Genomic DNA, 27571 nt, shown 5'->3' on the forward strand with positions numbered 1-27571 from the left:
ATGACTGAGGAGATGACAACACTTGAGAAAAATCAAACTTGGGAATTGGTGGAGTTGCCGAAAGTAAAAAAAGCTGTTGGTTGTAGGTGGGTGTACACCGTCAAGTGCAAGCCTGATGGTTCGGTTGATAGGTATAAAGCTAGACTTGTGGCTAAAGGATTCACCCAGACGTATGGGGTTGATTATCAGGAAACGTTTGCTCCTGTTGCAAAAATTAATACGGTTCGAGTCCTAATATCCCTAGCTGCAAATTTTGATTGGCCTCTACAACAATATGATGTAAAAAATGCTTTTTTACATGGTGAGCTACAAGAAGAAGTTTATATGTCTCTGCCCCCAGGATATGAAGCTCCAGGTGATCAAAGTGTCGTGTGTAAACTGAAGAAAGCCTTATACGGGTTGAAACAATCTCCTCGAGCTTGGTTTGGTCGATTCCGACTTGCTATGAGAAGATTCGGCTATAAGCAAAGTAATGCAGATCACACTTTATTTTTGAAAAGAGTTGGTCATAAATTAACGGCTCTCATTATTTATGTTGACGACATGGTAGTGACAGGCAATGATTCTGAAGAAATGCGTAAACTGAGAGACTATTTGTCAACTGAATTTGATATGAAGGATTTGGGAGGATTAAAATATTTTTTGGGCATTGAAGTTGTTCGTTCTGAGCAAGGAATATTTTTATCCCAACGAAAGTATGTGCTTGACTTATTAACAAAAACTGGTATGCTTGGATGTCAGCCAATTGGATCTCCTATGGAACAAAATCATGGATTGGAAGAGTCTTCGAATCAAACTTCAATAGACAAATTACGATATCAAAGGTTAGTTGGGCGTTTAATCTATTTGTCTCATACGAGGCCAGATATTGCATATGCGGTCAGTGTTGTGAGTAGATTTATGCACAATCCTGGTAAACAACATATGGATGCAGTTATTAGAATTCTGAGATATTTAAAATCTGCACCGAGAAAAGGCTTACTTTTTTCTAAGAATGGGCATACAGACGTATGGGGCTATACCGACTCAGATTGGGCAGGTAAAGGAGACCGAAGAAGATCAACCACTGGGTATTTAACTTTTGTTGGAGGAAATCTGGTTACTTGGAGAAGTAAAAAGCAAAAAGTTGTCTCATTGTCTAGTGCAGAAGCCGAATACAGAGCAATGGTGAAAGGTATTTGTGAGTTGTTATGGCTCAAACGGCTTATGGGGGAGCTGAGTTTGTCCATTAAAAGACCAATGAAATTGTATTGTGATAATCAGTCAGCAATTAAAATTGCTGAGAACCCAGTGCAACATGATCGGACTAAACATGTGGAAATTGATAGGAATTTCGTGTATGAAAAGCTAGAAGAAAAAATAATTGAAGTTCCGTATATGAATACCGAAGATCAGTTGGCTGATGTGTTAACCAAGGGAGTGTCAAATTCAGTGTTTGCTGATTCACTTGTCAAGCTGGGCATGTACGATGTCTATGCACCACCTTGAGGGGGAGTGTTGAATAGAGTCAAAGATTTATCCAAGATTTACTTTATTGATTGAAGACTTTATTGACAAACTCAATATTGATTGAAGACTTTCCTTAATTGAAGATTCGGCAATCAATATTGATTTGTCTAAGTTCATAATTGATGCCTCAATTGTTGACTTTGATAGTGACTTTGATAGAGATTGTAATTACGTAGATCATTGATTGTAAACCAATGTAATAGCTATATATAGGTGTTTCCCACTTCAATAAAAGTAATGTGATTGCAAAATTAAGTCACCATTCTCTCTCTCCCTCTCTCTCTCTCTCTGTGAATGGAATTGGAATTGATTCTTCACTGGTCAGTGGTCGTCACAGGCAGACTCTCTTCGTTAAATTCGAAAAATAGAATTAGAATGTGTGGAGGCAAATAAGGACCTGGCATAGCATATCCCCCACAAATGTATTTTGGGCTTTATGCCCTAGAAGGACTTCAAGTTCACCGCTAGGGGATGTGGACTTTGGGCCTGGCCCTTTGAGATGCGCAAAATATAATCATAGACCCAAAAGGGCCCAAACTAACAATATTTTAGTGGGAATTCGTAGACTCTCACAAGTCACAACTCTAATGATCTGATAACCGATCATAACATATTTTTACTAGGGTTGTAAAAATTTATCGAAAAAACTTGATCAAAGATTGAGAAAACTGACTAATCAATTAAATTTATGTCAAAAAAACGATCGAAACCGATTGTTTTCACCTCTAATTTTCACTATAAACCCACACAATCAGGATTGATGCACAACCCGAGTCCACTGATAATTTTCACCATTTTGTGGAAAGTTTAATTAATCACGCACAACGGTATTATAGCACAAAAATAAGCAACAAATAACCACCACCAAATAATCTATTCGAAAATAATAAATATCCCAACAATCTATATCTCAATTATCCTACCTATTGAGTTGAAAATATACGATTCAAGTAAATTCATGAGCTACACATGTCTCACATGATACATATGAAATCTTGTGCATCAATAATTAGGATAACTGAGATACCCGCTGATGGGATCCCTATCATAACTGTAATTAATTGGGGGTAGGTTCGAACTAACAACCAGTAAATATTTTTAAAACTTTTGAAATATAATAAATAGACGTATTTTAACTAATCATAATTTTTTTCAATCCCATATAATTACCACCTAACACAAGCATATCTATTGCAACTAAAATTGGTAGGTTATTAAAGTTATTTCCAAAAATGTGTCAAGCTTTCTAATTTGCTCTTAATTTTTCTATAAAAGTAAAATATATCCATGCTGAATCCTATTTGGCTTGTTAATTCTAAAACCATATAAGGCTCCTCTCATGCTTTGTCTTTCTATCAATTTCTTTGAGACTGACCTAGCAAATTAAGCCAAATGGAGAGGAGGATTTCAGTGCTTTTGTTGGTTATGACTCTACTAGTTATGAACAGTGGAGCTGGTGCAAATGATCAGGCTACAAAAGCTCTTTCAGAAATTGATCAGAAGTTGAATCTTCTCAACAAACCTGGAATCAAGACTATAAATGTATGTGACTAAAACATATTTCCTCAAACATCTTTCACACACCCAATTAAAATTCTTTATTACTAAGGATTTTTAAAGATTTTCACAACATACGCGCTATGGTTTTTGTAGAGCGAAGATGGAGATATAATAGATTGCGTTGACATCAATAAACAACATGCTCTAGAACATCCAGCATTGAAGAACCACCAAATTCAGGTTTGTCTTATTATACTATCAAGACTCAAATCCCACATTGGTCTGACATAATTCAACTGAATAGGTTAGAAGCAAAGTCCAATGACGATAGCCCATCAGGAACAAATTCATGCTGGCCCATGACCCATAACGAAAACTATATTCAATGTGTTTGGGTTGAGAATTTGACGGTTCATGAATATCAAATTTATGTGGGACTGTGGCCTAGAGCGGTTCAATGTGTATGGACTTATATTTGCTGCATAAACATAATGACTAAATATATTGACCACTTAGCATTAATGCGCAGTTGAAGCCAAGTATTAGTTTTCCAGCGGAGGAGAAAAGCACCAAAAATGAGTCTTCTAGGCCAGTAATATTTCAAACTTGGCAAAAAAGTGGTTCCTGTCCAGAAGGAACAATTCCGATTCGAAGAACTCGAAGGGAAGACTTACTAAGAGCCGAATCGCTCGAGCGATTTGGAATGAAGAGCCATGAAGCTTTCACTGGAACAAAGAAAATGGGTAGCCCAAATGACAGTTTGCTCGTCACCGCGGCTCGTCGTTCTGTATGTATTTCTTAAAACTGTGCTGTCTCTACCAATGAACCTTCTGCAATCTTATTCAATCTAATAAAAATTTGATTCATGAAACAGAGAGCAACCCTTATCACATTAGGATACAATTACATTGGAGCTCAAGGAATTATTAATATATGGAACCCCCATGTCCAATCACCAGGCGAATATACTACTGCTCAAATCTGGATGAAGGCTGGCCCGGGAGCAAGTTATGAAAGTGTGGAAGCTGGATGGATGGTCTGCTCCTTGACCCAAAAAAATATTTTGGAAGCCAGCTCAATCAAATCATACAACAGTATTTGCTCCAACTGATTTTTAACACTGCCTTTACAGGTGCACCCACAGTTATATGGTGACGGTCGCTCACGATTATTCATATCTTGGACGGTAATGTCCATCAAATCTTTTTTTTTTTTATAACCGAGAAACCACTCAATCCAACACAACATACTTTTTGGATAGCTGAGTGGGCGTAAATCACTTCAGAATCTCTTTGCATATTCCTAAATGTCTTTATGAGTATGTTTTATTTGTTTAGGTCGATGCATACGACAAGTCAGGCTGCTTCAACCTTCTGTGTTCAGGGTTTGTGCAGACTAGCTCAAAATTTGTACTGGGTGCAGCCCTTGAACCTACTAGTTCATGGAGAACTCAATACGACTATCCTATCGCTATGAACTTGGTAAAATCTCTCACATTCCATGTCTTCCATTGAGTTCCATGTCCTTATTTTGTCATAATTATTGGCCGATGTACAGAGTCTTATCCTCGAATTGCTGTTGAAATTCTTAATGCAGGATCCTAATACAGGCAATTGGTGGCTGCTAGGTCAAAATGAAGGGATTGGATACTGGCCTGGAACACTCTTTGGTTACTTAAAACACAGTGCAATAGTAGTTGAATGGGGAGGACAAGTTTTTAGCCCAAATGTTCTTAGTACTCCTCACACTAAAACACAAATGGGAAGTGGAGATTTTGCATCAGGTCATCTAGGTAATGCATGTTACATCAAGGGGGTTAGGATTATTGATTATTCCAAGTCTCTGAAGTACCCAGAATGGGTAGGCTCTACGTCCGACGAACCATACTGTTACTCGGCACAAAATTTCAGAGAAGGAATTGTAGGAGAGCCGGTGTTTTTCTTTGGAGGACCTGGGCAAAACTTTCCCTATTGTAAATGACAATAAGAAAAGCTACTGAACTGAAAGGTTTCTCAAATAAAATTCACAGGTGTGGCACTGTTCACCCTGTGCAAGACAGATTACTTACTTTTGGTTGCTTATTAGCCACTTCTATGCCTTAGAATGCATAAAATAGATATAGTTCCAGAACAAAATGGATGCAAATTAGTTTTCTAATAATGCCATTGAAAAAGTACAAAAACAAGTGCCATATACCTAACAGAGACAGCATTTCATGTTACGCCGACTTCCTGTGACCTTCCAGCGACATATCTATGTGACTATGTTCATATAAACCATGTCGACAAGAGGAAAGAACAAAAATGTCACGAAAATATCACACCCAATAAAATACAGAGGAAGTCCAAGCACATCATCCCATGTGAGTTCAAGAATCAAGAAACATTTACATACCAGTGATTGATCAACATTTTAAGTGGATTCATGGTGTTTTCTCTCTTCTTGTATAGACTGGAAAATTCGAGCTACTGATTCAGAGGCAGATCTAGGATTGTGGGGTACAACTTTTATTACTCTTCTTGGTTGGTCTGCGTCATGAGGCTGAGAGGCTCCCTCCTCAGCAGCAGAAGCCATAGGGAAAAGGGGAAGAACACCATTTCTTTGAGCAGTTTCATCTCCTTTTTCAATGGGACTATTTCCTGTACTTCCTTGTATCTCAGACTCTCTAGATGCCCGGAAGTTCGTAACTTGTGGAAGTACTCCACTCTTCTGGGTCGGCACACTACAAGAGCTCTGATGTTCTGTGTTAAAACTAGCTCCCCTTTCAGACAAGTGACGAGTTTGACCATATGAACCAGGTCCTACAAACCGGTTCGTTTGTTCAACAGCTGAGCTAGAGATAGCTGGATTGATAACTGGCATGCCATATGGAGGGAAGAAATTCTGACCAACTGTAGGGATGCCTGGCAGAACCCCAAACCCTTGATGGTGATGATAAGAGGTTGGAATACTAGACGAGGGATTCACAAGGTTGCCTGGTAAAGTAGTAGGACCAAAAGGACCATTTCCACCACCAGCATTTCCCATGAATCCAGGCGCGGGATATGGTTTGTATACCAGTCCTTCCGAAGGCAACATCACAGGAACTAACCATTGATGCCCAGGAGGTGGATGGAAACACCAAGGAGCCGTTTTGGTATCAGTGGCTACTGGTACCTGTGGTGGGCCAAAATTCAAAGGTTGACATAGGGATGTCTTTTCAACTACGTTTTCCGCAGAATGTTCCATGTTATGGTTTGGCTTCTCGATATCAACCTTGCTCTGAACACGTGGTGATGGTGTAACAACATACTCTATCGGAAGTTTTGCTGCAGGATAGGACTTCACAGAAGATTTCACACGATAAGTTCCATCGGATAAAGAATCAGGTGATGCAGCGATTAATCGTTGAACCTGCCTCAAAAGTGAAGAGTTCAGCTATTTGGAATCAAACCAGATTTATATACATATATATAGATAGATGTAGATATACACTGAAGCTATTCAACAGTGTACATGATCACCTCACCTTTATCAGTCTATGCAACTCAAACACTTGAACAGCAAACATCCTTTGTTGACTGTAGAGAGTAAAAATAGTAAGATCAAGGGAAAAAATCCAGATTGAAATGAAGATTCTATCAATAATGAATTTTTCTTCGACGGGAAGGGGGAAAGAAAGGGAGAACAATCGGGTAAGAATTAGCATAATTTTACACGACTACCATTTAGACTCAGAACCTTCCTGTAAAGTGGTCCATTTGGGTCAACTTGAAATGTACTTCCCTCACATTTCCTCAGTGCATATAAATGGATATTTGTAAGAGAGAGATTTCAAATAAAACCTGCAGCATTTTCTAGAGAGAGAGAGAGATACACGTGGGTGTGCAAGAAAGCACACGTAAGCCGAGAAGCTACTCTTAGCACAAGATATGACCTCAAATGCATTGCCAACAGATTTACTCTAATCAAGACAATTAGATAACATCTGGTGGTAAAGAGAAAACTTTCAAAGAAAGAGATTAAAGGACATATTGAAGCTTTGAAAATTTCCATATGACAATTTATCAACTCAGTATCTTCAGCACAATAAAGTCTAATGGAAGGATTAATGCAATAGATCCCTCCACCGTATATATAGATAACTGTAAAAGCCACGAGTAATTTTTCACCAGACATCCTAATTACTGTAAATCAAACAGAAAGGCATGTTATAAATTTACAGTTACAACATGTAAGAATTTATGGATCTTTCTTTTTCACCTAGTTATTGCAAGATACAGAATTAGAACTAAAGGAACATAGAATGTATGCACATTATACATTGGCAAAAGTTACAAGCTAAGCTCGGGACAAAAACATGAGCTCCAGATCTACAAAATCCACCAACTTGGGATACCACAACACTTTATCCAAGACAAAACCCTATTTGAAACCCTGTGGACCAACAATTCCCAATAGTGAATTTCTAATGTTTTCACTTTCATTTTAGGAATTCACCCATCAACAGCTCTTCAAACCATCCTCTCCTGGAAGTTTCCATCTCGCTCTAAGACCTCAAGTGTCACAAATTCGCTAATGGTCACATGACAGCGCAACACTGAACCGAGACAGGTATATGAAGAAGGCAGATGCAAAAGCATTGAACAAGATTATCTGCTGTCTCGGTAGGCACCTTGAAACATGTATTTCAATTAGGAATTTGCCATCTTCCTGCTCCACAATGAACCATGACGAACTTTGAACGGATAGACATGCCACCTTGAAACGCATCCATGCACTCCATAAAATAAATCCTCCCTCCCCCAGAAGCCATATTCACAACTCTCCCGTACAAAATGGACAACTATTCCACAGTCCTAGAGTTAGTATATATATGCATTCAATAATCTAATGCAAGTTTATATCATTCTCTATAACAATAAAAGCAATAAAAAAGGAACAAATGTAGCATCTTCCTACAAACACTTTGCCACTTCATTTCTCCAGTAAAAGATGCCCATATTTTCTAAGATGCATATGATCACACCACATCATACAATATGATGAAAATCCAAATCCTTATTCCTACGATCTCTCCCTATGATCATCTACAAGCTATCTCTCGCCTAAGACTAGAGATGATAGAAGAATTGGACCAGAGAAACTGATAGTGCATAAAACAACTGTAGATCATTTACAACAGTTATATAGACATTAATGACATACTCAGTAGCAATTTAACAATGAGAACATGAAAAAGGCAATCCTATCATATAACGGAATTTATAGCTGGATAAAAACCAGAACCAGCACCAAGACCCACTAAGAACTTTGATATCAAAAAGAAATATCATTTTACGTTTTTCCTACTTTTTTTCCTGGTGACAGTAGCATCATTATCTTGGTGTTATTAATTTGATGATTACATCTTCATATGAACAAGGGTGGAAAAATCATAGCTTGTGCATACATATTGTTCGCCAAATGTGTTCAACTACCAATCCTTGACCAACAAAAAGGAAAACCTGCAGCAAGGCCATATACTACTGCCTTCCTCATCAACACATAGTATCTAGTAGCTATCAATGAGAGAAGAGACTTACTTGACAATTGCTCTTCTTGCTTTCCAGAAGTGTTTCTGACCAATTATTCCCACAACATCATCAGGAGAGATATCCAAGCTTGACATAGAATCCACCATTGATGTTTCAGAAGTATCATCACTTTTATCTCCGTTTCTCAATTGTGGCAGTCCACGTGCTTTGTCTCCATCAGATTCGCTGTTGTAGTGAGGTTCCCTCGAATGAAAGCAGCTTCTTGGCTGGGAAACATCAGCACGCTCCAAGTACCTTGCACTCTCAATAACCTCATCACCATGTCCACTGTCATGCCACTGCAACACAGCTCTAGACTCTCCTTGTAAACAATCTCCATTAGCAACATATCTGCCAAAATTGGCCAAACGATGGTCTCGATATTCTTGATTTGGAGATAAATTTGCTTCATACACATTTCCATCAGCTATTTCTCTAATTGGTAAATTTGTGGCAGATTTTACTGAATGATCCCTACTTGAGATGCACACTTCAGGGTTCTGATCACTCTTGTTTTTCTCCTCTTGTCTCAAACTTGGACCTGCTAAGTTAACTCTTTTTGGATCCTTAACACAAGCATTTTGGAATTTCACTGAACTACTTGAATAACTTGTGGTGAAGGGAGTGTGTTTTTCCCTATCAGAGCTGTTCTGAGTTTTATTATTGCATTGATCCATTCCAGAATTAACAAATACAGGGACCCTAAAATCATTTTCATCACCTACTCTCTTTTTCTGCCCAAGTTGGGATGATGGAGGGTTCAAATTGCCTCCACTAATCTGGTAAGGATGAAAGTTCTCGACCATATTCGTAGGCGTTGAAGTGTGTACATGAAATGGGAAAAGCAAATTTCTTTCCTGGCCACCTCCCTGGAGACAGAGAACACTTCATAGAATTAGATTGTACAAGCGTCATCCAACAATTATACAAGAGCTATTTCCTCGTGTAATTATGCAGATGTCAAAGCACACATGGACGCTCACGCTCATGAATGTTCAAACAAATAAGGACAACTGACAATTACCCTTGACCATAGCATGCCGAATTGCCGATACAATTGAGTATAATCCAGTTAAAAGTTTGCAAACCCCCACCCCAAAAGCCCATAAATCGTATTTAAAAATGAACATGAAGTATGTCCCATAATACCAATTGTGATGTGCATGCAAAGGGAAGAGAGCAGAGACAGCAAAACCGTAGTTAAAACATCATCAAAAAAATGTTATGATGCTTAACCAATCTCAACATCTCATAAGACACACAACAAATTGAATTATCACACTGCCTAGTTATACAAACACAACAAATTGAATAGATAGTCCTAGAAAGATGCAAGGTCTTCATATTTGCTAAAAACATTGCCAGCAAGTAATAACCAAGAAACATATTACCTGGCTATAAGACCCAGGAGGAACCAAGTTGCTCGTGTTACTTGGGTTAAGAGGCAAGACACTGGGATTGAACCTCCGAGAAGGAATACTGACCTGCTCATAGAGGGCCATCTTGTTCCTTGGAGGTGCTCTGGGTCCTCCTTTATCTTTATCATTTACATGAAGTATTGGGAACATAGGCCCCATAATCTTCTCATCATCTTTACCTCTCTTCATCTCCTCTTTTCGCTTTCTAAATCAAAATTCAACACCAACACGGTCTCCAACTACAAAACTTTACTCGGCTGGAAAGTAATCAAAAGATCCCATGACAATCCCACAATAGCAACCACCAAAATCGCTCTTTCCCTAGAAAACTAACAGCTTCACCTCGCAAGGAACAAGCACACACCATAAATAAAACACCCAGAAAGTAAAATACGGTTCTTGACCGTTGAAGGAGAGATTAATCACAACCCAGGACAAACCAAGCTTTCAAAACCAGAACCCAATAGCAAAAGCTCAAGATCACGAATACCCGGTTGGGAAAACAGCCTGATTTCCACCAAAATTGAGCAAATCCACAAACAACAGAAAGGAACACAAGTGTGTGAGGATTGAGTGAACGGCGGATTCAATAGAGAGAAAAGGATTCGAGAAGGAAAAGAAAGGAAGAAGTGGCTTCAGCCAAATGGCTGTTATATTTCCTCATAAGACAATCGCCATAGAATCCACAAAAGGATAAAAGAAGGCAAAAAGTGCGAGATTGTGGGACCCGTTTAGATATATACCAAAAGCTCCTTTCGTTGGATATCAAAAGTAAATAAATAGCATACGACCAGAGCCGGAGTTTGTTGGCAACTTAAGTTCGGTAATTACTCTCTTACTGAGGATTACCTACAAAGTTGGCACAGACAACGTTCGATCTGTGGTTCCGGTTTCACTATTACCATTGTTCGATGACAACAAATCAGAATTATGCGCTATCCTGTTTTTTAAAACAATTTATTTACAAGGAACAACATTAAAAGATAAGGTGATGAGGATTTGGATCAAACTCTTCATAAAAATATATTTGAGAAAAAGGTTTCCTTTGACTTAAGCTTTGTCATTTTTTTTTCTTTTTTTTTTTCAGACTCTTGCGCTGAGTATATTTATCAAGTCTGCGTATTAACCCATAAATTATGCATGTCATACAATCCATGCTAAATTCATTCATTTGGATATAATTCTCCAACGACATGCATCTTACCACAAAGCCAATACCACAATTGACAAGCTTTGTCATCATTTGAAAATGTTGAAAAAACTATTAGCAAGTGGAAATAATAAGTCATATTCTTGGTTGTTTTTTTTGTTTGTTTTCATTATGAAAGTATTGGATGAGATTACGAATGAGACACTGATATACTAGTTTGGTATTGAGATAACAAGAATTGCAAAGTGCAAGCCATCCTCTCTCAACCAATTCATAGGGTTTGGGGATGATATACTAGTTGGGTACGAGATTGAAGGGATTGGGCCGTTTGGGGGCTTTTATTTTTGGGTTGGGCTTTCAAGTGGGCTTTTGTTTTTTAAGTTTCATTTGGGGCCTGATCATGCTTGTGCCTTTGTCACTTTGTAGTGGGGCGAGGGCGAGGGCGAGGGTGAGAGTTACTTAAATCATAAGTTTTGATCTAAATGCTCGTGTTAATAGTACTATTGGTCACTAAAACATGACTTATGTTCCAACTCATTCTCTCAATTTTAAAATGTTTCAACTCAGTCATTGAAAGTTTCAGATTGTTTCAAATCCATCAAGGTGTGGGAGCAATTTAAGAGAATTTTGAAGAAATTAGGTTTCCCCAATTTTGTCTTTCGTGAATGGGTTTCCCTCGTATAAGTGATTTTGTGCCATGGTGTCACTGTTAGCTTGGTCAATAAAACCGTGAAGCCACGTTGTAACATTTAACAAATATTTAACGGTCAAAATGTCATGTAGGATATTGATTGTCCAAATTTGGTTAAATCTGTCCGGGTGATGGATTTGAAACAATCTAAAACTTTCAGTAACTGAGTTGAAACATTCCAAAATTGGGGGCTGAGTTGGAACATGGGTTATCTTTCAGTAGTGACCAAAAATGTTATTAACTCTTAAACACTGCGTAGTGGAAGGATTACTGGTCCATGGGCTCCGTTTGTTAGAGTGTAAAATAAGTTAATTTTTTAGGTTGTTAAAATAAATTAGCTTATATTTATTAATTAATGTATCCAGTTTTCTTCTTAACGAAGTTTCCTTTTCCTTTCAAAAAAATAGTAATTACTTAATTATTTTTAGCAAAAAATGCCATTTTTAGGCAGAAGCAATTTTTGCTGAACTTATATTAAAATCCATGTTAATGGATATTTAGTGGTTAGGTGTGCTGATTTTTTATTTTGATTTTGATCTGCGTGGGGCTGTATGATCACATGACATCGCCTCCTTCACAGCGGACGGAGATTCCTCTCCTTTCGGTTCCAGGTAATCAATCTTATTTTGCTCTCGTTGAGCCAAACACCGACACTGGCTTGATCGATATGCGTTTCTTGATTTTTTACTTTCTGATTTTATTACTTCCTGCATTCTTGTACGATATTGGGATGAATCGGATGCGAGTCTTGTCCCTGATGTTGAAGAATTCGAAGCCCTAATTTCGTGTAAAATGGTTAATTAAATCGAGATTAAGTAAGAGTTACATCGTTTCTTGGTGCTTTAGTTGATCACTTGTATGGTGTGTTTGGGATTTTGAATGTAGAATGACTCCATTGTTGTGAATTTTGCCACTGATGAATACATTATTAAATGCTCTGTAGATGGCAAGCCCCTTGATCAGGAGCCAAGCTTATCGCTGGTTCCAGTCCATGTTGTCACTGATGCTTCTGAACTTCCAGTTGAATTTCTCAATCCCTCTTCCGAGAATCCACTGATTATTGGTTTTGACTGCGAGGGTGTTGATCTATGTCGCTATGGAACTCTTTGTATTATGCAGGTACATGTGGATTGCATAATGTTACAATGATGCCCTGCCTGCTAATGATCACTATTTTTTTTTTATGAGCATTGAAGAAAGCTTCATTAATATGAGAATTTTGTTTTATTTTTATGCCAAAACAATTTATGTAATTGGCTTCATTTTCTTCACCAAATAACTTTTAACTATTATAGTGAACTTTGGTGTATCATGGCTGCGTCATATTGATATCACACTGATAAGTAGTGGACAATATTTTATGGAGGCATTGACAGTGGTAGGATAGTTGAGTATGTGATTGTGTATTTTGCAGCTTGCATTTCCAGACGCTATATATTTGGTTGATGCTATTGAGGGTGGAGAGAAGCTTCTGAAAGCCTGCAAGCCTGCACTTGAATCTACTCACATCACCAAAGTTATTCATGATTGCAAACGGGATAGTGAGGTTTCTAGTGGCTTTGTTACTCTTTCATTTCAAATTGTTTTGATATGGATCATGACATTTTACTCCCATCTTTGCAATCCATATTAATTTTGCAGGCATTGTACTTCCAATTTGGCATCAAGTTGCATAACGTTGTTGATACCCAGGTGACCTTTCTTTGTAGTATGCCAAAGCTTGTGTTTTTGTATTTTTTTAATATATGTCATGTATGCACAAACAAAAGTAATTCCATATTGTCCCTTCTTTTTCATTTTTTTTTCCCGATGCATGTAGATTGCTTATTCTCTCATAGAGGAGCAAGAAGGACGGAATAGATTGCCTGATGACAACATATCATTTGTTGGCCTCCTTGCAGATCTACGCTATTGTGGTATTTTATTGCTGCAGTATCCATTCGGAATTTTATATTTTTAGGTCGTAGAACCTGATGTCTTTGGCTTAACTGTTCCGGTTGTTTAAAACTGATGCCTGCCAAGATCTTTTATGAGGGTTTTTTTTAAAAAAATCTTGGGTGGCTTTGTTAGTTTGAACAGTACTTTCTAGACAAAATTTACGTTATGAAAAGTAGTGATCCGTTGCCCCATTTATTGGACATTCATGCAGATATAAAAATGATTGGTCAGTTGTCTAATTTATTGTAAATGCGTATAGATGTCTAATCCATTGATAAGTACAATAGTCATTTTTATTCTTTCCTTTTCTGGACCTGCCCCACTGGAGGATGGAGGGTCAGGTGGTAAGAGATTTTCTGAGATTGTGATCAAAGGCCATTTGTTAATATGGTTCACTTAAGGTTGAAAATTAGCTTTTAGCCCGCTAGGATTTTCTAGCCTTTGGCAGTTAACCAGCTAGAACATAAAATCTATTCTGTTTTGTTGGCAAATATGGTAATCTTGCTGTTGCTCACAATAACTGCCAATAGAATTTTAAATTGGTGAAGACAAATTTAAGGTTACCCTAAAAGAAAAATGATTTCTTTATTCATTGTCCTTTTGAACCTGACAGCAGATTTGGAACTTGTGAAATATCACTTTCATGCAAGTTGTATTGGTTATACTCCTTTTATTTACATGCTTATGAATTGAATGCAGGAATATCTTATGAAGAAAAGGAAGAGGTTCGCATTCTTCTTAGACAGGTTAGTGTAAACATTTTATCGCTGGTGCTGCTGGAATTATCATGTTTTGATTGTGTAGCCTCTGAAACTTCTTTATGGAAACAACATTTGTTTTTCTCTTTGATTTTAGCTCTAAGATTATCTGATGCTTCCTCTTTGATCAGTAGCTGTTGCATTATAGGGAATATGGCAATCTCTGAATTGACAATATAGTTAGTGTGATGCAGGAAAAATAATAGGGATTTGACCGTATAAATTAGAAGATGTGAGAATAGAATAGACTCAAAGGAGTCTGTAGGGTTCAAAGTTCAAACCCACAGGGCCACAGAAAGTTTTGTATTATCATTGATCAAAAAAGCTCCCTCTTACAAGAGTCATAAGAGCCTATTTATATTAGGTTTACAGACTCTTGGAACCCTAGTTAAATCATAACTTTCCTAATAAATAAAGATACTTGACTCCTAAAACATGCTACTAGATTATCAAGAAGTAGAGTAATAGACTTTCTAAAATACCATAATAAAATGCTAATAAATGGTTACATTTGAATTTCCAGCTAACCTGGAAATTATAACAATGTCCTTGCTTCTAAAACTTTAAAAAAAAAAACCTATTGTATTGACCCAACAATGCTACTAACTCAAAGAAACGTTAAACAAGACCTTGGCCTAACTAGAAAATAGTTTATAAGTTCTAGGATGAACCATTAACTCCAAAAATCCTTAAGCTCCAATATTTCTTCTTCTCATCCGCATCACAGTGTCTGATAGACAAAAAGGTAAATTTTCATAACTTATTTTCGCTTTTAATTTTTTTAGGTTAACAGATATCTTATAAAAGTAATTTACTCAATGCACTAGCATTTGATATTTAGGGAATAACTCAATTGCCATTTTAGATGCAAGTTAGTCTTTTCTTTTTTTCCGCATCTGAAAACAGTATTCAAGTGTAGGGTTATTTAGTTTGTGGAAATGACAATGATCCGTGAGCCATAGGCGTATCGCTCAATAACTTAGAAAATAAAGCAGATGCAAAATCATTGCTTATTGGTTGCCAGTGCAAGCATAAAACTATCAGTTTGTAACATAACATTCTTAATTTTTTTCATTGTTTTTATTCAATTTTGCAGTTTTCTCTTGGATTTCAAATAGAATTCATGCCAGCTGATAACTCAGTTCTTCATTACTAATGGCAATGCAGTTGCTTCTAATTTGTTTATTCTGACAAAGGATGTATTTTATTGGTTAGTCTAGGACCCAAAGTTTTGGATGTACAGACCATTATCAGAGTTGATGATTCGTGCAGCGGCAGATGATGTTCGCTTTCTTCTCTACATCTATCAGAAGATGATGGAGAAACTGAATCAGCGATCCTTGTGGTATCTTGCACTTCGTGGTGCTCTTTATTGTCGTTGTTTCTGTATCAATGACGTTGGTTATGCTGATTGGCCATCTCTCCCTCCTGTTCCAGGTTTTATACTTGATATTTGCATTTTTTATGATAACTTGGTTCTTTGTCATGCAGTATATGTGATACTAGTCTACTTTTTTTTTTGTCCCTTACAATATATCCCTTGCCATATAATTTTTTTGAGACTTTGTTAGTCTATTTGAAATTCCCTTTACCAAGCCCCAATTCCCAAGTTTACATGAGTTTAATTTACCAAGAAATCGTGAAAAATAAATCCCATTTAGAGTAACAGATCCAACCAGGTAAATTTGTCGCATATCAATACATAGCTTTCAACAGCAAATGCTTGTTGATTTTGGACTAGTACATGCTTGTACAATATCAATTTGGATGTATTACTCATGAACAACACTTGCTATTATGGACAGGAAACTTATTTGAGAATGTAAGCACAATATTTATAGTTTATACTGATTCCCGTGCGAATTATCTTCTAGATTTTGAAGCGGCAGAAGGCAATCCTCCCGAGGAAGAAATCCTTTCAGATATTGATGTTCCCCCTGGAAAGATGGGACGTATTATTGGAAGAAGGGGATCTTCCATTTTGTCAATAAAGGAATCTTGCAAGTATGTCTCTCTTTCCCACCTGCGGTGCACATTCACAAACACATGCATTGTCATTTTGGTTCGGAAGGACCAATTTGGTCACCCTTTGTGTTCGTTTCAAATGAATGTGTTTCTTTGCAGTGCGGAAATTATAATGGGAGGAGCCAAGGGTCCATCTGACAAGGTCGGTCAAATATATGGAATAACTATAATCTTTCCTTGGTGCTTTACCTATTTAAGCTGATACCAATATGCTTGCCTCAATGTTACTGTAAAATATGTACAAAAGCCTATGCAGTTGCATGGCAAAACTAACTTTCACTATTAGTATGAAGCACATGTTATGCTGCACTATATCAAAGGTAAGTGAAGGTCATTGTGGGGAGTGGATGGAAGGGAAACGCGGCAATTATGAAATTATCCAGACTGTTTCTATCAGTCCATGCTTTTCATACTGCATTTGTGGAAAGTTGTTAGCTGGAATGCTACAAGAATTGTGAACTAGTACTTTCTTATATTTCATAACTGTTCGCAATAGCAGACGTGTTACGTTTGCTTGTTGCTTGCCGATTTAGCTTTGAAGTTACAAGTTCTCCCAACTCCTAAGCCACTTGGCCCACTCCCCTTACCTTTCTGTACTACTGTGTTCTTCGCTGATTTATCCACAATGTTTGTGGCAGTAGTTATAGTTATTGGTCAGGGTTCTTAAACGAAAACATGGTAAATTTTGACTTTGAATCTCAAGATACTCATCTCAAAGGAAGACATGTTTTGATTTCAATCTATATACATGTCCAATGTTCATAAAATCACATACTGGTCTACTGAAACTGAAATCAAAATATATAAGCCATTAACTGTTCCTCCCTTCAAATTCCTAATGTATATTGTGGCTCTGATGTAGGTGTTTATCATAGGATCAGTGAAAGAGGTCAGAAAAGCAGAAGCCATGCTAAGGGGGAGGATGCTGGATATATGACGAGGAACCTGTTTTTATGCTTCAGGGATGCAATTTTGGTCATGACCGTTATGACTAGCTTCCAGATCTTAGTATTTACTGCCTAAAATTCTCTGGACTCCCCCCTTTATGTTTGTACAGCAATGGCAAATCAACCATTGTGTTGCTGTCTAAATCATTGTCTGAACCTGTAGAAGGTTTTGGTTTCAGATATTAATGCTTGTTGAGCCACGGGGATAGTTTTTGCGCAAAAATATAGTTGAAGTCTTAAATATTTTGATCATAGATATTTGAGAAGACATTAAACAGCAAGCTCACAACACAGAAAAAAAAGAAGAAGAAAAAAATAAGGACCTTTACAAATGCACTACTTCCCAATCAATTGGAAACAATAGAAAGTCCTGCAGATTATCACCACTCATGATGGATACATTTATCCAATTACCATACTCTGTGATGTAACTATATAAACTTTACGCACGCCATGCTTGACACATCGATATATCTTATAAAGCGAATTGGCAAAAGAATATGATGAGAAAATACGTACAGGCAAAAAGGAGGAATAAAATTCATTTTACTTCTTGAAGCCACCAAATTGATATTGTTGGCTGCCAAGACTTGAGAAGAAGTTATCACCGCTGCTGCTGTCGGGAACCTGTGAAGATACAAAACCTGACATACCTAGACCAGACCCCATACCCATTGCTCTCGCCATGTTATTTGAAGCTGGAGGTCCCTTCTCCTTTCTATCTAATCCATCATCCAGTCCCACAATTCCGACACCAGACAGTGATGCCTTCTTGGCTGCAAATAAGTTTAGTTATCACACTTACTAGATATTTTTTAAGTAATTAGTACCCCTCGAAACAAACAAAATCTGAGGACACGAGCAGATCAAGAGACAAAGATATGTTAACAACTGATTATGGTACCAAAAATTGGCATATCTAGAATCCATCCACAAAAGAAATTTGCTAATAAAGGAAGTCTACAACCGGTGTTCTCAGAAAACTATTCCCCACAAAAGTTGCTCCAAAATGCACGATATAGAGGAACATGTATGAGGTCATGCTTATAATCAACTTGAATCTGCCTTCGTTTTAACTGAACAATTCGGACTATTCTTTGAGATATGTAAACATATCCAGAACAAGTCATCTTCAACTACTTCGGCAGTGAAACCCATCAAAAAAAATAATGAAAACAGAAGCTCCAACAGCACAATTTCGAGATGTCTCAATCGTGCCCATAATCTTTAAAGAAAGCAAAAGAGGGGGAAGGGTGGAGATAATCTAAAAAAATCTACCAGTCAGGTGATGGTTAGGACTCGTTTGTTTTCTGCGAAACAAATCTAGTTTTAATACTGTAAACTCACGATTACAGCAAAACAGATAAAACCAATATGTTAGTGGCATATATAGCAGGCATACTTTCATAGTGATGATGCATCAGGAGGAAATGATGTAGAAAAAGATATACTTACGAGCAGTTATATTAAGATCAATGAGTCCACGGCTTAGTGAATCAGCCCACACTCCAGATTTCACTTGGAAAGAATCCTTCTTTGGTGTGGGCTTAGAGTCTTCTAAAGCTTTTCCACCCACGCTGTTCAGGCTGCTGTCAGCAGGAGGACTTAGTGGATTGTTTGTAGCAGCTGGATCAGAATGTGAACTGAACCCGCCAAAAAGATTAGATTCGTCAAAATTGTTCATTGGAAATGAAGCAAATGGATCAACAATGTTAGTAGTTGTTGGTTCAGATTTTGCATCCACTTCTGGGGTCTTCATTTCTGGTTGCACAACTGGATCTGGAGTGGCAAAAAAATCAACAGTTGGAGGAGCTGCAGAAGAGATGGCTGGTTGGGAAGCGAATAGATCTACATCAGTCTGCAAAATGGTTATGCCTGAATATGTTAGTCTATAAGTATGGACTTTGGCAACCTATGCAGAAAGAATATACCTTAACTCCCCAATTAGTCAAGTGCCCCTATGCTACCTAGTCAACAGCTTTATCCTCATAATACTTCTTATTTAACTTTCTATGTCTTGGAATCAATAAGTCATTTTGTATCCAAGAAGACTGAGAGGAACACAAAAAATCAGTTGAGAGTTCCATGGTTTCATTTTACATCAATGAAAACATACTAGATGGCTTCTCAAATTGGAAAGAGCAATTCGGTAGCTTCAGTTAGAAACATTGAGAAATGTGGAGAAAGAGTGAATAGAACACATATAATAATACATAAGTCATCATACCACAAAGAATTCCAAGTTCAAGCTACTAGGACCAAATTACAGGCACTCCCAGGTTGAATTAATCAAAATACAAACACGATTGGAAGACATCACAAAAACTTACACTCACTGAAAAGGTAAAACTACATAACAATAACATCCAATCTCAAACAGAACACAGAAATACGATCACCCCAAATTATTGAATTGCTCGAAACTGAGATTGAAAAGCATCAGACCTGAGACTGAGAGCTTGGCCCCTTTTCAATTTCAGAAGATGCTGATACAAAAGTGGCATCGGCAAACAGATCAACCTCTGATGGATTGCTATTCACAGCAGATGTTTCTGATGGAACAGATGCTGTCACATCCAAGAGATCACCAGCAAAATTTTGTCCAAATAGATCCACTTGGTTAGAGCTCCCTGCAGCAGGCTCTGTAGAATAAGAATAATCATGATTTGATACATAGTGCATTGGTACATCCTATCAAGTATCTTATTGAAGAGAAATGAGCTCTAGTTTGGTAATTAGTATTATTAGATGTCATTCTGCTGAAAATAACTATGATCATGCTATAGAAGAAAACACTGTCACGAAAGTCTGACAGTTGATGTTTCTAAGAGAATTATTTACGTGAAAAGCATTACTGAACCAAGATATGAAAAAAAATTCGCGCAAGACAAGATATGAAAATTTTAGCACAAAAATACATTTCGGCACACCTAAACAGTCATAAAAAAAACACCAAGAAGCCAGCATTTATCAAAGATGCCTTGGACAACATATCAATGGCAATTGGTTTGAAACAGTTATACAGAAGTATGATTGCTGATACTACAAAATATATACAGAACAACATCGGCAGATATGTAGACCTTTGACTTAACTCTGCACACTACGAGACGTACTTCAGAATACTTACTACTGCTTGTAGTTCCTCGAGGATCAAAGTCATCAAAATCGTCGTCATTATTATTCGAAGGTACACTTGAGCTATGGGAATGAGTTGAACTGTACTTGTCAGACTCGTATAACTTTGCCGATGATTTTGATGTACTAGATGACTTATTATTTTGATCCTTGCTGCAAAATAACCACTCTTAATTAACAAAGTAGGAAATAATCAGAAACTTTTGGGGGGCAATCATATCTCAAAATAAATGATAACATCCCTTTGAAAAATGACAACATCAAAAAGGGAATGAATTGCAACAATAACACATATGGCTTCAACAAATAAAAGAATTCAAAGAATACAACATGGATGTGTAGTAGGCTAGTAGCAAATATGAACTAGAAACACTGATCAGAATGAAAAGGAAAATCCAAGGATGGAAGTACTTCAAATGCTAAACTTACATAATGTTGTAGGAAACATAAATTTGAATCTGCAATCAATCGAGAATAGGAAGAACGTCAAACCTTCCATAATATGTAGATCCTTTTTTAAATCCATTCCCCTGACTCTCACTCGTAATGCCTCGACGTGACTTTCCAAAAGAATCATTATCATTCTTTTCTTCTCCGTATCGAACCTGGTCTTTGTTGCTACTTCTAAAGTTATCACCTTCTCTAGACCCACCAAAGCCTCCATATCGATCACCACTCTGAAAGTTGCCCCCACCCAGAGATGCTGAGCCTGACTTATATGTTATTCCAGTAGATGAAAGACCAAAGTACCTGAAAAGGTTCATGCACACAGTTCAGCCAATTGCAACAATGGGAGTTCATCAGATGATAAAATTCTTAAAAATATCAGCATACTTGTCACGGTTTGAAGCAGCTTTATTTCTAACTTCTTGTATTTTTTCTCTATTATTCAAAAGAGACGCGATATTCTCTGCCTTCTTCCTCACATTCAGTCCCACATCCTTTCCACTTGGCTCAACATATTCAAAACCTGTCAGTGACTTCAACAATGCACAAAGAAAGGGACGATTGAAATTTATAAGAAATCAACATTGGTGGTTATTAACATATGCACAGAAAAGTATCATAGAATGTTAGAGAAAGCCCTCACTGAGATCTGCATAGTATGTTCAATTATGTCATCAACTGCTCTTTCGGATCCATGGGACACTAGATACTCAATAACGGACAATGCCTGATGCAGAAGTAAAATAGATATTAAAGGCATGACAATGAACAAGGGAAATGAGCCAAAAAAGAGTTGAAAAAACAGATTTGGAATATATAATTTGTATCCTTTAGCTCCAAGTTAGAGAGAAAGTTTTACCTTGTAGACAAAACGCCAACCCTTGCCAGTCTCAACCAGTCTAGTCCATAGAACATTCATGACCATCTGGCATTCGGAGCTACATAGTGAAATGAATAAGATATTAAAGAATAGCCAAAACAGCTTCCTTGTGAAAAATCATTATTAGAAACAAGATTTAAAGCAAAGCACAGAAGAAAGAACAAGAGGTACACATTACAATTTTTTTGTCGCCTGAGCTATTTCAACCAATGCAGTGCCATGAGGACCCCAAGGTTCATCATCGGTTGCATCCAATACCTATATTAATAACGAAATAAAATCTTATTACATGAATCTATAATGAAAAACATATTTGTACCTGTATGAGCATCATATGTCCCCCATCCCCAAACCACATTAAAGGAGACACAATACCCATCTTACAGTGCATTTAATTGCTTCTTTTGAATGCAACACAATTCAGAAATTATTCATTAAGGCAACTCATTTTAGAACAAACAACTGAACTACAAGGAAGAAAAAAACAAAATACATAAACAAATTGAGCCATGCATACAGGTTCTTTTGAAGGATGGCAACACTGAATGGTAGATTGCAATATTTAAGAATTCCATAAACCACCGTTGCTTACAAAATGTTGAACATTGGTTAAATAAATATTTTAGTAAGCCATTTCTCAATCCAAATCTTGGAGAAACGGCAATTATATATAGTGACACTTCCTAAACCAAACATCAATGCTAATAGAAGATGATTGGAAATCAAATCGCAACAAGAATTGTACCTAAGGCCCAATAAAAACTTGATGTTCGCCATTCTTTTAACAAAGCAGTGCAAGAAGGCCCAGAGACCAAAAAAACCACTGAAAACTGAACTGAAACTACATAACATAAGTTTTTTTGCAGAATGAGGTCAATTTACCCCCATTTACACATTCTCCATGCAAACTATGAACCAAAGTGTAGAAAATCCCACAGGGAAATATGGTAAATTATACCTCAAATCCAATTTCCCTTATAAATGAGTTTGCAACCTATCTTCAGGAGAAGGGAAGAGTAAATTGCACCTCAAATTCAATACATGGAGCTTCTGGTATAGGAAACTCTAATTCCACAACCCTCCTTGGTAAGTTTGCTGGGTTCTTATCAAACTCGGGACATCAATCCAATGACAATTTTGAAGGTATTTTCAGTGCATTCTCTACTGCTATAGAATTTAATACCGTGCATGATTTTTGGATTGTTGATTCTGGTGCCACCGATCATATGACAAATAAATTAACCAATTTGTCTGACTTCAAAAAATTTTCTACTCCATCCCATGTGTCAATTGCCAATGGGAATGGTGTTCCTGTTCTTGGTGAAGGTAAACTTAAATTGTTGTCTAAAGATGTGACTTCAATGGCTTTATATGTTCCATCTTTTCCAGTCAAGTTACTTTCGGTTAGAAAACTCACTCAAGCTTTAAATTGCTGTGTTATATTTCTTCCTCATGAGGTACTTTTTCAAGATCTTGTCACTAAGAAGATCATTGGTAGAGGATTTTTTCTACAAGGTCTTTACTACATCTCAGGAAATTTTCAACCTAGCAAAAGTACTCAAGTCTCGTTTTTTCCTTCTTCCTCGGCAGATCATGTTCTCTGGCATCAGCGTTTAGCACATCCTTCAGATAATATTCTCACTAAATTGTTGCCAAATGTTGATACCAATTATTTTTCTTGTGAAATTTGCCATTTGTCAAAATCTACTAGATTACCTTTTGTGTCTTCTTCTTCTAGAACTACTAGAATGTTTGAACTTGTTCACTCCGATGTTTGGGGACCTACTCTTGAATCAATTGATGGTTTTAAATACTTTGTTACATTTATTGATGATTTCTCACGTGTTACTTGGGTGTACTTGTTGAGATCAAAAAGTGAAGTTATGAATATCTTCAAAGATTTTCATATGCTTGTTCAGACTCAATTTTCCTCTAAAATTCAAACACTTCGTTCTGATAATGGCACAGAATTCATGTCTAAAAATATGACACAGTATTTATATTCTCATGGCATTGTGCATCAGACTAGTTGTGTTGGTACTCCTCAACAGAACGGAGTAGCAGAACGCAAAAATAGAGACTTGTTGGAAAAAACTCGTGCTTTGATGCTTCACATGCATGTTCCAAAAGTTTTTTGGTCTTATGGAGTATTAGCAGCAGTTTATATCATTAATCGGCTTCCGAGCCGAGTGCTGTCTTTTAAATCTCCCCTTGAAGTTTTGCAGGGGAAAACTATTAATGTGTCTCACTTGAAAGTATTTGGTTGCACTTGCTTTGTGCATATACAAGCAGCTCATCGTGATAAGCTTGATGCCCGAGCTGCTAAGTGTATTTTTCTGGGGTATTCTTCGACCCAGAAAGGGTATAAATGTTATCATCCTGATTCTCGAAGATTATTTGTCTCCAGAGATGTTATGTTTGAAGAAGCAACACCTTATTATACAAATTCTCAAGATGATTTAGAGGACGTGTTTCCCTTGCCTATATCCGAGATTATTTCTGAAGGGGTTCCTCACAAGCCTAATATTGCTGAGTTTGTTCCGCACCAGGCCACTGAAAATCCTCCAACTGGACAAGCTGAACTTCTTCCAAATGTGCTAGCTGAAAATTTGGTTGAAAATCCTCCAGTCGAACAGCCCGAGAATCTCCAAGATGTGCATGTGCTTGCTTCCACTAATAATCATGAGGTTTCACCGTCATTGGTTCGACGGAATCCTACTCGAAATCGCGTCCCTCCAACAAAACTTCAAGATTATGTCACTTTTTCTGCCTGCCATCCTCTCTCCAAGTATGTCACTTATCATCGTCTTTCCTCAGCTCATGTGGCATTTCTCACCGCTATTTCTACTGTTCATGAACCTAAGAATTTCAAGGAAGCAAATTCTCAGGAAATATGGCGACAAGCTATGGGTGAAGAGCTTCAAGCTCTTGCTGAAAATCAAACTTGGAGTGTTGTTAAACTTCCTCCTGGAAAACAACCAGTGGGGAGCCGCTGGGTATATAAAACTAAATTTCACTCGGATGGCACCATTGATAGACATAAAGCTCGCCTTGTGGCCCAGGGATTTACTCAAACCTTTGGTGTAGATTACAAAGAGACGTTTGCTCCTGTTGCTAAGATGAATACAGTGCGTACTCTCCTCTCAGTTGCCGTAAATTGTGGATGGTCTATGAGTCAAATGGACGTCAAAAATGCTTTCCTTCATGGGGATCTTGAAGAAGAAGTCTATATGAAACTACCTCCAGGACATCCACAGAGTTCAGATTCTTCCTTGGTTTGTCACCTACACAAATCAATCTATGGGTTGAAACAATCTCCGCGTGCTTGGCACGCCAAGTTAAGTACCGTTCTTCAAGAGGTTGGTTTCTCTCGCAGTACAGCTGATTCTTCCTTGTTCATTCGTCATTCTTCCAATACTATAGTGGTGGTCCTAATTTATGTTGATGATCTTATTATTGCTGGGAATAGTATTGATGCTATTTCTCAACTCAAAACCACTCTTCGATCTCGATTTCCTATTAAGGATCTTGGTTCCTTAAATTACTTTCTTGGCATTGAAATGGCAGTTTCCAGCAAAGGTTTATTTCTAAATCAAAGGAAGTATATTCTTGATTTGCTAGAGGAAACCGAAATGATGAATTCAAAGCCAGCATCCACTCCACTGGATAGCAAATTAAATCTTGATACAGCCAGTGAACCTTTACAAGGAGTTAGTGATTACCAACGGTTGGTTGGTAAGCTCATTTATCTCACTATTACTCGACCTGACATTGCTTATGGTGTAAGTCTTGTTAGCCAGTTCATGCACGCTCCTACTCTTTTCCATTTGGGCATTGTCAAACGAATCTTACGTTATCTCAAGGGTTCTATTGGTCGTGGCATAGTTCTAGCTAAGCACGGTCACTTACGGATTACAGGATATAGTGATTCTGATTGGGCTGGAAATGCCCTTGATCGAAAGTCCACTTCCGGCTATTGTATGTTTGTTGGTGGAAATCTTGTTTCTTGGCGTAGCAAAAAACAACATGTGGTTGCTCGTTCTAGTGCTGAAGCTGAATATCGTGCAATGGCATCCAGTGCATGTGAACTAATATGGCTTAAGAGTTTGCTCGCAGATTTGGGTTTTCCAAGTAGTCTTCCTATGACTCTCTTTTGTGATAATCAGGCTGCTATGCATATTGCTGCTAATCCCGTGTTTCATGAACGCACAAAACATATTGAAGTTGATTGTCATTTTATTCGTCATCAAGTTCAGAATCAAGTTATTCAAACAGTTTACACTCGAAGTCATGATCAACTTGCTGATGTTTTTACAAAGGTTTTGTCTTCTGGTCATTTTCACCGATTATTGTCCAAGCTTGGCTCAATCAATCCCCTTGATCCAGCTTGAGGGGGAGTATTGACCTTATTGATATCCTCAAATTATGGAACCTTTGTTCCATAATTTGCTACTCAAATTATGGAACAAATTATGGTACTTTTGTCCCATAATTTGCTCCTCAAATTATGGAACAAATTATGGAACCTTTGTCCCACAATTTGCTCCTCAAATTATGGAACCTTTGTTCCATAAATTGCTCCTCAAATTATGGAACATTTGTCTTAGGGTGTAATGTTTGATCCCTATATATATGAGATTGTAATTGTAATGTTTCATCAAGATACATACACATCAAATATTGCCTCTATTCTTCTCTACAATTGCTCCTATTTTTCTACACAAAGGTTAAAAGTCTATTTACTGGTTGTATAAGGGTTGCAGAAGTGATGGCATTCCTTCCCTAAACTATTCTTTTTTTTCAATAGTAAAATTTTATCAAAGCAGCAAGATCAAAGCCTCAATTTTGTATTGGAATTTTAGACGCGGGATACCAAATCAGAAGTATTTAACTTTGATGTTAAGTGTAATACGTGTGGTACACACGAACCCTGCAAGACAAGCTCAAATTTGTACCTACCACGGATGAGCATAATAATAACAACATATGCAAACTTGAATGTATAAAAAATATCCAAATCCCTACCATAAGCACTCCAGGAAAGAACAAAAAAAAAAAACACATGTACTTACATATGCATATGCATGAGGCAAACATCGACACATACATTAATACATGCTTAGCTAGATACAGATAGATTATTTACCTTCTGTTCAATCTCAGGGACCTTCAAAACTTTAAGATTCACCTCCCTTTTACTGCAATCACATAAACAGAAAATAATGACAACAAAAATCTTCGGATTGTATCCGAGATTGATTCAATTGCAGAAGATGCATTTCACAGAAATGAAAGCTCACATTTCACGGACAGTTTGATCGATGACCTTCATGAATTCCATGCTCGATCTGCGAAATCACGATAACAAACAAAAAAAAAAGAACAACATGAATTAAGCAGCGGTCGAATTGTTAGATCTGCAAAGAAATCGATTAAATGGATAAATGAACGAAGCACCTTCGAGTATGGATGTGAAAATCACGTATTCAGATCTCTGGAAAGGGAGGTGATGGAGTGCTATTTTGTGGTTGTTTTTATAAGAGAGCTACAAAAGAAACAACGAAGCTTATGGTGACATTGATGAGTAACAACATCCCTACCATGGCAGAATTGTT

At 37.3% G+C, this 27571-nt stretch overlaps 4 protein-coding genes across 5 annotated transcripts; 2 read left to right on the forward strand and 2 right to left on the reverse strand.

The window, feature by feature from the left end:
* The first annotated feature begins 2949 nt into the window (after positions 1-2949).
* LOC120006061 lies at positions 2950-5103 on the forward strand. The gene is made up of 7 exons (XM_038855935.1): positions 2950-3051; positions 3163-3249; positions 3539-3796; positions 3884-4045; positions 4142-4195; positions 4347-4490; positions 4606-5103. The coding sequence occupies exons 1-7, from the start codon at positions 2950-2952 to the stop codon at positions 4987-4989; spliced, it is 1191 nt and encodes a 396-aa protein (XP_038711863.1). The 3' UTR covers positions 4990-5103.
* Positions 5104-5138: 35 nt separating this feature from the next.
* Positions 5139-10659, reverse strand: LOC120006490 (protein EARLY FLOWERING 3-like). Of its 2 annotated transcripts, XM_038856542.1 has the most exons (5): positions 9956-10659; positions 8949-9433; positions 8574-8915; positions 6518-6569; positions 5139-6402 (listed from the first exon to the last, which is right to left on the reverse strand). In XM_038856542.1, exons 1-5 carry the CDS (start codon positions 10169-10171, stop codon positions 5422-5424), a joined length of 2076 nt encoding a protein of 691 aa, XP_038712470.1. In that variant the 5' UTR covers positions 10172-10659; the 3' UTR covers positions 5139-5421. The 2 variants fall into 2 exon arrangements, with proteins under 2 accessions (XP_038712470.1, XP_038712469.1); XM_038856541.1 differs by having other exon boundaries at positions 8574-9433.
* A 1608-nt stretch (positions 10660-12267) lies between these two features.
* Positions 12268-17714, forward strand: LOC120005734 (exosome component 10-like). The gene is made up of 10 exons (XM_038855528.1): positions 12268-12434; positions 12767-12942; positions 13238-13369; positions 13465-13515; positions 13643-13739; positions 14461-14507; positions 15740-15956; positions 16394-16523; positions 16644-16686; positions 17407-17714. Exons 1-10 carry the CDS (start codon positions 12383-12385, stop codon positions 17479-17481), a joined length of 1020 nt encoding a protein of 339 aa, XP_038711456.1. The 5' UTR covers positions 12268-12382; the 3' UTR covers positions 17482-17714.
* A 101-nt stretch (positions 17715-17815) lies between these two features.
* LOC120005733 (clathrin interactor EPSIN 1-like) lies at positions 17816-27571 on the reverse strand. The gene is made up of 12 exons (XM_038855527.1): positions 27414-27571; positions 27257-27304; positions 27103-27154; positions 22135-22214; positions 21936-22014; positions 21720-21803; positions 21464-21609; positions 21122-21379; positions 20622-20782; positions 19937-20133; positions 18947-19349; positions 17816-18267 (listed from the first exon to the last, which is right to left on the reverse strand). Exons 2-12 carry the CDS (start codon positions 27295-27297, stop codon positions 18038-18040), a joined length of 1731 nt encoding a protein of 576 aa, XP_038711455.1. The 5' UTR covers positions 27298-27304; positions 27414-27571; the 3' UTR covers positions 17816-18037.

This window comes from Tripterygium wilfordii, chromosome 9 (assembly GCF_013401445.1).
Source record: "Tripterygium wilfordii isolate XIE 37 chromosome 9, ASM1340144v1, whole genome shotgun sequence".
Classification (NCBI taxonomy): Eukaryota; Viridiplantae; Streptophyta; class Magnoliopsida; order Celastrales; family Celastraceae; genus Tripterygium; species Tripterygium wilfordii.